The sequence below is a fragment of the Pseudomyrmex gracilis genome, unplaced genomic scaffold (assembly GCF_002006095.1).
Source record: "Pseudomyrmex gracilis isolate BER0280 unplaced genomic scaffold, ASM200609v1 scaffold_180, whole genome shotgun sequence".
NCBI classification, from domain to species: Eukaryota; Metazoa; Arthropoda; class Insecta; order Hymenoptera; family Formicidae; genus Pseudomyrmex; species Pseudomyrmex gracilis.
Window position 1 is genome coordinate 239560 of NW_018020764.1, and position 11148 is coordinate 250707.

General features: G+C 35.1%; 1 protein-coding gene across 1 annotated transcript; it reads right to left on the reverse strand.

Annotated features, from left to right (window-relative positions):
- Positions 1-5948: 5948 nt before the first annotated feature.
- LOC109858010 (4-coumarate--CoA ligase-like 7) lies at positions 5949-9795 on the reverse strand. Its single transcript, XM_020434868.1, has 9 exons — positions 9772-9795; positions 9074-9094; positions 8727-8891; positions 8373-8580; positions 7801-8276; positions 7076-7253; positions 6768-6989; positions 6273-6502; positions 5949-6128 (listed from the first exon to the last, which is right to left on the reverse strand). Exons 1-9 carry the CDS (start codon positions 9793-9795, stop codon positions 5949-5951), a joined length of 1704 nt encoding a protein of 567 aa, XP_020290457.1.
- Positions 9796-11148: the final 1353 nt, after the last annotated feature.

Below are 11148 nucleotides of genomic sequence, written 5' to 3' on the forward strand. Positions count from 1 at the left end.
GCAATGTTATTAGAAATATGGAAATCGTATCGGTCGTACGCAATTTTTACGGATATCTTAGCGAAATAAAAAGGTTTTAGCCGTTAGATGTGTGTACATACAATAGAAATGAAGAGACTAATGGACTTACACGTGCAATGTTATCTCCATAACTATTAAGTTTATCCCATATCATATGTCCGAGGTTTTTATAGACATTTGTGTACTTAACCACCGGTCCTTTATACACATTATCTTCCACGGTAAAGTCGCGAGATTCCTGCCGAAAATTAGAATAACTTTCATTGCTGTCAATCTGTCGATAATAAGGTTGTTGATCAATTGTTCAATTACATAAATACACAACAAAAGTGACTTGTGGTTTGAGCCAGTTATTTGACCTTGTGTCAAAATTGTCACACTATGCAATTAATTCCTGTTTTTAGACACAGTTTTGTAATTTAAAACATATAAAAATAGCACGTGTGTTTCGCTTACCATGTGTTTCACTGCCACAACAGTATGGAATAGAAATCAAAATTGCGATGGTTGATTCTCACAGAATTTTCCTGTGTGAGATCAAAGTTTACGTCACTTAAAGCTATATCACTGTATCAAGATTAATAAGTCAATAATGGTCCTTAAGGGATAAATAGATTATATATTATGTGCAAACATCAAATGCCATTTAATAAATGTGTTAAACTGAGCTCTGTTATTTTAGAGATCACTTATTTGCTAAACGAAACACTCTTTAATCGTGACATTATGTATATTTTTTATTACAATTGTTATTTCTTTTCGTAAAGTTACAAATAGTATCTTATATACAGGATGTTCGAAAAATTGCTTGCGATACTTTGAGAAGTAATTAAAGATCGAAAATTAAGGACACCATATAAATATAGTTTAGTAAATAAGTTGTTTCAAAAAATAGCTACTTTTATGTTACAAGAATGTAGTTTACTTTTCATAATCATACTCATAATGATCATAAGTTTTTTTCATTGTGATTTATTACGAATAATTTCATTTCGAACTGTTTTGATAGAAGAATAAGAGCCTGCGTGCATGCTGAAAATACTTATTTCGAACAATATATTTACTTCGATTTAAATACTTATTTTTGCTTATATTTGAATGTAAGATCTGGTTTCCACATGTTTTGTAACTAGCGGTTTTATCATCGCGACGTATGTACTCCAATAAGCAATTCAGTGGTCATTATTACCTCGCGTTGATAAACACGCGTTGCAAAACACCTTGTGTAAACTAAATCTAAAGATAATGCAATTGTATTTACAATATTGAAAAATTAAAAAACAAATAGAATTGAGAAATTAAAAACTTAAATAAAGGGAGATGCCAAAGCGGACGTTAATGTGGCTATAAAGAAAAAACGATTCTTTTCCACTTGTGTATGTAGCTTTTTCCTTCGTTTTCATGCCTTACTCACTACCCGAAATATTGTGAACGATGTTCCAAACACCTTGTATAATGAGAAATACAATAAACATTGCTAGTTTTAAACAGTGCTTTATTTTTCTTGATGTTGGCGTGTAATAGTGATCGTGCGTTGTTGAAAGTGACACATGTGCCATTAAAAGATATATTTAAAAAACCGTGCGGATATACCTGCACGTTTCTTCAAATCTTAAAATTTGATGCTTGTGTAACACAATACACAATTGTCAGGTAAGGTTAGAAAGTAATTTGTTCATGTAAAAAATACCTATTAATAATAATTTTTCGAAATTTATGAACTTACAAAGATCACAACAAACGAAGAGTTATTATGTGCGCAAAGATAAAAACTGTCTCATTACACAGAAAAAAAAAGTTTTGCTATTATATGGTTAGCAAGAAAAATGGTTGATCCTACAAAAGTTTTTGTTTCCTCAACAAAAGGTTTTGTTGGCAAAACAAAAATTGTACTAATCTTAATAAATGGTTTTTGCTGGCCATATAGTAACTAATTTCTTGCTATTCTAGAAAAACATTTTTTTCCGTGTACGTATTACCTTTTTTAGAAACACGATGCTCGTATGATCGCGATCACAAAACAACTGTTTCTAATTTTTACCAAGTACCTCACACATAGTAGAAGTAAAAATATTACGTGTAAAAAATAACGCGTAATCGTTCTTCGTTATCTATTCAAAAAAGTAACTCTTTATCGGTACTTATTAGTAATGATAAAAAGTAAACGTTATCGCTTTTTGGAAAAGCAAGTAAAATATGTTTACTGTACGCATATGTAAAAAATATCTTCGTGACATCTTTGAGTTGTTTTAGTGCCGTAAAGATGTTTTTTCGATGCTAATTTAAGACGTTTTTATATGTTTTATGAATTATAAGTCAAAGTATAAAACACGTGATTACAAAAAAAGTATATTCGACATTTTTTTTACATCTAAAAAAACGGTAGAGAAAAAAGCATAAAATAAAATTTTTTTTAGCGACATTTTGTTAAAGATATGTTCTTTTTGTTAGAGATTTTTCTTACAGATTCATTTCTTTTAAAAATACAATTTTAAAAATACATCTAGTTTATTTTTAATAAAAGTTGATGATTTATCATATCATCATGTGGACGACCTTTTTGTGGTATTAGTACTATTCCTTCGAGATGAATACTCGTTCAACAGCTGCACTACTGAGAAGTGCAATATTATATTCGATAGACTTGTTTAAGTTTTGGATAATCTTGGAACGTTTCAATAAAGTAAATTGTGTGATTTACAAAATCGTTGTAACTCTTCTTGTGTAAATTTAGCTTGTGTTGTTTGTGTAAAGAAACCGAAAACGTCATCGTTTTCATCGGACTTCAGATTATTTTGTGAAGAACTTTCGTTTGATTGAATCTTTAACACGTTTTCTAAATAACTTTCTGCAAATTAATGTCTCTTTACCTAATAAAAACAAGAATCTGTAAATATACGTTACACAGGTCGTAACTTTTAACAGCTATTTGTGTGAATTGATTTTGTTTAAACTACAATTGTTGGAATTTCTCAAATATCATTCTGTACTCTTTTTTATATCAAAGGCTTCTTCGGAAACTCTCACTTCGACGAAAGTGGGAGTAACACATCTATGATGTAGTAAAGTTATACAATCGTACGTAACTGTAGTTTTTGCATCACTCGTAGTCGTATTTACCAAATCATCTACGTTATGAAATTTTACGAATTACATTTCATCTTTATTTTTAAATTCATCGAAAACTGTAACAAAACTTAAAAAAATTTTATGTCTAGCATAAAAACATATATATAAACTCGATATGTTTTTTTCAGAATTTTTGATTTAGTAAACTTTAATCAAGTTTCTGTGTCATCTTATACTCGCCAAAAAAGAAACAAGTGATGATTGGAAACGCTTTTAAGAATATATAAATATAAATTTAAGGATGCATGTCATTTAGCATAAAATATAATATTTATCAAAATAAAATGTCAAGTGATCCGAAACTATTGTCTGATTTAAATGGCATGACTCGATGATTGTGTCACTCTACATTTACAGTCTATACTGTATTGTGCAACAATAAAGTGACAACGCCACATGCTAATTATATGTTATAACTACTGATGATTGCGTATATTGTATACTTATAAGTGCGATCTACGTAAGTATTTCAACTGCACTTTCAAAGATTACGATAAGGGACGTTAGATAGTACGTTACAATTACAAGTATAATAAGTATATAAACGTTATCAAAGTTTCATGCGTGCATTTCATGTATTGCATAAGAAATTGCGCAGTTAAATTTTGCTTTGTATACCACAGATATTAAAGAAGTTATACGCAAAAATTGAGCTTTCAAGTGACGTTTTATTTGTTTTTTATTTGACAAACATAACGCGATTTATTTTTGAATTTGGCTAAGATAGAAACTTTCGATCACCAATAGTCATTGATGATGAAAATTGTTATGTTAAAAATATTTATGTGTACCGATTGTTTTGTGTTTCATACTTTTTTTAGATTACGCAACAAACCATTAAAAATTAAGTTAAGTACTATTGCAAGGAAAATGTTTTATATTGTAATAGCACATTTGCGAGCACATCCGCCGTATCAAAAAGTACTAATGATAACAAATAAATGATTTCTATACCATGCAAATTTAATTTAGGGAATAAATAAGTATGCGCCGCGCGGTGGTGGCGCTCGTGGCGGTGGAGCGGCGACAGGCGACGCTCGGCCTCGGTCTAGCCCCGGCCAAAACCGAGGTGGTCGTTTTCCGAGTACCAGGCCGGGGAGACAGGCAGGTGACGGTGCCGGTTGGGAATACCCAAGTGGTATCCCAACCGGCCATGAAGTACTTGGGGCTCCAAGTTGACGCGAAGTGGGACTTCAAAACCCACTTCGCGTACGTGGCGGCTAAGGCCATGCGGGTGGCCCGAGCTCTCGCTGGCCTGTTGCCGAATCTGGGGGGTTCTCGGCCGGGGGTAAGGCGCCTTTACGCCAACGTGGTCCACTCTGTCATGATGTACGGGGCACCGGTATGGTCCCGTGCATCAGGAGTGGGCCGGGCGTCGGCTCCCCTCGCTGCAGTGCAGCGCGTGATTGGGGGTAGGGTAGCGCAGTGTTACCGCACGGTGGCCCTGGAGGCAGTAAGAGTACTGGCACGCATTCCGCCAGTAGAGTTAGTGGCGGAGCAGTTAGCTCGCGTCGATGCAGACGTAAGAGAGCTGAGGGCGGACGCACGGGATTATGACAATCCCGTGGACATCAGTCGCGTCCGCGCTCGAGCCTTCAGGGCCACTGTGGTCAGGTGGCAGAAGAGGATACAGAATCCTCTTTTGCCCGGTAGGAAAGTAAGGGAAGCCGTGGGCCCTGTGCTCCCGGACTGGGTGGATTGCTGCCACGGGTATCTTACTTTTGGCACCACCCAGATCCTAACGGAGCATGGAGTGTTCGGCAATTTCCTCCATCGGATAGGGAAGGCGGACTCTCCAGCGTGTGAGCACTGCGACTCGGACTTCGACTCTGCGGCTCACACGTTGGAGGAATGTCCAGCGTGGGAGGAGGAGAGAGCAACGCTCACCTTCGTGGTAGGCCAGGACCTCTCCCTGCCATCTGTCGTTAGACAGATGGTGAGAGACCAGGAGAAATGGCGAGCGGTGACGAAATTTTGTGACCTCGTCATGCAAGCCAAGGCGGAAGCAGAGCGGCTGCGGCAAGGGCAGCCAGCTGGCAGGAGACGGTACCGTGCGGCAACTCCCTCCTCGGAGGGAGATTAGGCCGCAAAGAACCTGCACTTAGCTGCAAGTGAAGAGGTGGATTCTTTCCCTCTCTCGTCTCGTTGGGATGTCTCTAAGACTACCCCACAGCAGGCGGGGGAGAGAAGAATTCGGGGTTACAGGCGAAAGGTAGCGGGGGCTCCCTCCTGCCATTGCACGTAACCTATGGAGCTAGGTGGAGAAGTGTGGTGGTCCCACTTCTTCACCTAGTTGGAGGTTGAAAGAAGATGAACTGTTACCATCTTCCCTCAGAACATGCATAAGGGAGGGAGCCGCGAAGTCATAGCCTTCGGGTTTTCCAGGCTCCCTCCTGAGTGTCGGAGGACCGCCGAGGAATTTTAGTGAGTAACCCCTCTTTGGGGAGTCCCACACTACCCCCACTCTCCCCCGAGAATGGAGGTGTCCATCAAGGATTTCTCCTCGTTAAAAAAAAAAAAAAAAAGGGAATAAATAAGTAAGGCAAATTTTGTTCACAACGGTTATTTTAAATCTTGTTTTTTCATATTGACATTACATTTACCGTTTTTTTTATACTGTGCTTGATAATAACTCAACTCTAAAGTAAAATGTTGTATAGTGGTGACATTCATATTTATACTTAATTAACAAGAACCGAACATCAAAATCTGTATTCTTATATCGATCATTACTTACTTTAGTTTTTAAATTAGAAATAAAGTATTAATTCTCGATTAAGAAAGTACTTTCATCTGAACTACGTTTGTTTAACTTGGCCGTTTACAGTTAGTTTTTTTGCCATTGCATTCACTTCTTTCTTTGAAATTTTCCCAGATCCTGTATATGGAAATTTATCCAGAAATATGACACCAGCACGAAGTTTGTAATAATCCGTCATGTTGTTCGCCACGTAATTGATTAAATCCTCTTCCGTCACCTACAACATATATAAGTCTATTATACTTCAGCAACATTAACGCAAATATTAACTATTTCAAAGCACATTTGTCGACCTCTTTTATTTTTAATGGAAGCAAATTTTGTTTTATGTAAATTTGCCATATGCGCAGTGATATCGCACCTTAGCGTCGGGCTTTTTGGTAACGAAAGCAAGCGGATGAGTGGTGTCGAGATCGTGCGGCACTCCCACTACCGCGACTTCGCGAACCGCTGGATGTCTACTTAATACCGCTTCGATTTCACTGGGTGAGAGTGGATACATTTTGTACTTTATAATGTCTTTTATTCTGTCCAAAATAAACAATTCACCGTCTACGTCGACATACCCGATGTCACCTGTGTGAAACCAACCTGGAACAAGTATTAGTACGGAGTAGTAGTAAATATAATATAATAGTATAATTACGTAATAATCTAGCACTGAATCTTTTCACGCGGAAAAAGAAGAAAAGTTTTCCTTTTCGCTTCGTTGTTTTTTGAGTGTTGTCAGTCGTTTGAAACAAACTATTCTGTTAAACGAAACTTCTTCTTGCGCGGAACGATTTAGCGCCGATCAGTGTACTTTTATCAGATCACTCTTTTAAACAAGTGATTCGTATATCTTATGTTTTCTCACCGTCTTCGTCAATCGTTCTTTTCGTCTCTTCAGGATTATTGTAATAGCGGATTATCATGTTTGGCGATTTCACCCATATCTCACCCGACTGATTCGGACCCAGAACCTTGCCGGTGTCTGAATCAACGATCTTTAGTTGCACATTATCGATCACCACGCCAGAAGATCCGCTCTTATGATATGGTTTTTGTAATGTTATGCTTCCACCGAACTCCGTCATACCTATAGAACGTAAAATTCACCGTAACAATTTGCAACGTCAGACACGTCGCATTCTACACACCGCTAATAGTTGATTTAAATAATACCGTAGGATTGAAGTATATTGACGTGCGGTAACAGATTCTTCAGATCCTCCTGCACACTCGACTTAAGAATCGCGCCACCATTAATTATACTTCTCAAAGACGGTAATGAATAGTTTTTTATATAACCGGCCTTGAGAAATCGAGTCATCATACTCGTGCTTAAATACAATATGTTTACCTAAAGCAATAGTACCAAAAATGATTGTGTTGTGTTTTGCAAATGACATACTTACAGAATTATTGTAATGTGTACTTTGCATAGCAAAATTGTACATTTTATATTGTGAACATATATAATTTATGACTCAAACATTTAAAAATTGCAATGCATGTAATGCAATTATAAAACAACAATTATAAAATGTTCAAAATATTTTCGAAAGTGCGTCATCTACTTTGCTTGAAAAACGTACAGTTAACGTAAACATCAACGTAATACTGTTATTTCTTAAACATAAAAATCAATACTTACAAGAGTTAGACAAATTATAACGATTTTTAGTTTCAAATTATTAATTATTACTTACATGTATTTTTATTGTTATCATTATTGTTATTATTGTTATTACATATTGGTTATATTTATTGTTATTACATATTGGTTATAGCAAAACGCTATACTTATTTCTAGAAAAAGCATCTTCCACAAATAAGAAACTATCAAGATAACATGAAGTATTTAGTTAAGCATCGTTATTTTTCGCCACTCTTCTCAGTTCTTTCACCTTGTACTTTTCGATTATCACGCATGTCATTTCCTCGTCGAATACCGGGTACAAAAGCACATTGGCGCCGTGCGCGATCGCTCTCAAATTCAGAGATACTCCGGTAATCCAATAAAGAGACGTGAACCAAAACGACACTGAATTTTTCATGTTTATAGTTTTGTTTATAGCCAAGTTCATCAAAGTGGAATTGGACAATTCGACTCCTTTTGGCATATTTATGGTGCCGGACGAATGCACAATGCAAGCAGTTTGTTTTAAGATGTCGTGCTCGACATATCGGAAATTTGCTATTTCCGCATCGGTGTAACCGTTCAGGATATCAGAGAACGAAAACTCGTCAGAATTATCGTCGAAAACTACTACTTTGATGTTGTAATTTGCCTCTGTTACCGCGGTACGAATTACATTTAAAGGCTTCGCGGTGCAGAAAATCGCCTTCGGCTTAATCAGTTTTATGCAATGCAACGCGGTTGCTGAAAATAAGGTGCAGCATACAAATCGTATACAAAAGTTTGTTTTTACATTTTGCGATTATACTTTTTACTGTGATGGAAGCATATTATACTTACGCAAATCCATGTCTTCGTCCATTCCGTTAAAAATCGCAGCAACGTACGTCGCTGATAAACACGGCACAATAGAATTCATGTGGCTGGGGCAGCATATGCTGACGACATCGTCGCGTCCGATTCCTTGTTGTTTCAACCACAACGCGCATTTTACAGTTTTGACTTGTAGTTCTTTATAAGTGATCGTTTCTTCCGTTTGCGCATCTATCTGCAATGATATTAAAAATACGGAAATCGTGTCGGTCGTACGCAGTTTTTACGGTTGTTTTAGCGAAATAAAAAGGTTTTAGCCGCTAGATGGGTATTCACTTGTATGTATACATACAATAAAAATGAAGAGACAAATGGACTTACACGTGCAATGGTATCTCCATAACTATTAAGTTTATCCCATATCATATGTCCGAGGTTTTTATAGACATTTGTGTTATAAACCACCGGTCCTTTATAAACATTATTTTCTACGGTAAAGTCGCGAGATTCCTGCCAAAAATTAGAATAATTTTCATTGCTGTCAATCTGTCGATAATAAGGTTGTTGATCAATTGTTCAATTACATAAATACACAACAGAGGTGACTTGTGGTTTGGGCCAGTTAGTTGTCTTTGTGTTTAAATTGTCACACTATGCAATTACTTCTTGCTTTTAGACACATTTTTGTTTTTTTAAACATATAAAAATAGCATGTGTGTTTCACTTACCATGTGTTTCACCTTCCACAACTATATGGAAGAGAAATCAAGATTGAGATAGTTGATTCTCAAAAAGTATACGTGTGTGAGATCAAAGATTACGTCACCTCAAACTATATCAAGATTAATAAATTAATAATGGTCATTAAGGGTTAACTAGATTATATCTTATGTGCAAATATCAAATGCAGTTAATAAAGTTGTTAAACTAAGCTCTGTTGTTTGACAGATCACTTATTTACTGAACAAAACACTCTTTAGTCGTGACACTATATATATTTTTTATTACAATTGTTATTTCTTTTCGTAAATTTACAAATATTATCTTATATACAGGATGTTCGAAAAATCGCTCGCAATACTTTAGAAATGATTAAAGATCGAAAGTTAAGAATATAAAATATAACCATAGTTTGGTAAATAAGATGTTTCGAAGTATAGGTACTTTTATGTTACAAAAATTTAGTGTACTTTTTTTACTCATAATCATAATGATCATAAGTTTTTTTCATTGTGATTTATCACGAATAATTTCATTTTGCACTGTTTTGGTAGAAGAATAAGATGCTGCATGCATGCTGAAAATCATCATTTCAAACAATATATTTAATTCGATTTAAATACTTGTTTGTCGTTATATTTGAATGTAAGATCTGGTTTACACATAACGTTTTGTAACTCGCGTTTTGTCATCGCGACGTGTCTACGCCAATAGACAATCTAGTGGTCATTATTACCCCGCGGTGACAAACGCGCGTTTCAAATTTTCTTGTGTTAACTACATTTAAAGATAATGCAATCGTATTTACAACAGTAAAAAATTCAAAAACAAGTAGAATTGAGAAAATAAAAACTTAAAAAGTAGGTAGATGCCAAAGCGGACGTTAATGTGGCTATAAGGAGAAAACGATTCTTTTCCACTTATGTATGTAGCTCTTTTCTTTCGTTTTCATGCCTTAATCACTATCCGAAATATTGTGAACTATGTTCCAAACACATTGTATAATGAAAAACACAATAAACATTAGTAAATAGCAATAAACAGCTAGTTTTAAACAGTGCTTTATTTTTCTTGATGTTGGCGTGTGATACTGATCGTTAGTTTTTTATTGATAGTGACACATGTGCCATTAAAAGATATAGTGAAAAAAACGTGCGGATACACCTGCACGTTTCTTCGAAGGTTAAAATTTGGTGTTTGTGTAACACAATACACAATTGTCAGGCAAGGTTAAAAAGAAATTGGTGTATGTAAAAAAAACCATTAATAATAATTTTTCGAAATTTATGAATTTACAAAGGTCACAACGGACAAAGTGATATCATGTCCGCAAAGGTGGAAATTGTCTCATTACACGAAAAATAAAAGTTTTGCTAATATATAGTCAGCAAGAAAAATGGTTGATCCTACGAAATTTTTTGTATCATCAACAAAATGTTTTGTTGGCAAAACAAAAATTTTACTAATCGTAACAAGTGGTTTTTGCTAGCCACATAGTAACTAATTTCTTGCTATTCTAGAAAAACATTTTTTTCCCTGTTCGTATTACCTCTTTTAGAAACGCGATGCTCGTATGATCGCGATCACAAAACAACTGTTTCTAATGTTTACCAAGTACCTCACACATAGTAGAAGTAAAAATATTACGTGTAAAAAATAACGCGTTCTCCTTCTTCGTTATCTATTCAAAAAAGTAACTCTTTATCGGTACTTATTAGTAATGATAAAAAGTAAACGTTATCGCTTTTTGGAAAAGCAAGTAAAATATGTTTACTGTACGCATATGTAAAAAATATCTTCGTGACATCTTTGAGTTGTTTTAGTGCCGTAAAGATGTTTTTTCGATGCTAATTTAAGACGTTTTTATATGTTTTATGAATTATAAGTCAAAGTATAAAACACGTGATTACAAAAAAAGTATATTCGACATTTTTTTTACATCTAAAAAAACGGTAGAGAAAAAAGCATAAAATAAAATTTTTTTTAGCGACATTTTGTTAAAGATATGTTCTTTTTGTTAGAGATTTTTCTTACAGATTCATTTCTTTTAAAAATACAATTTTAAAAATACATCTAGTTTATT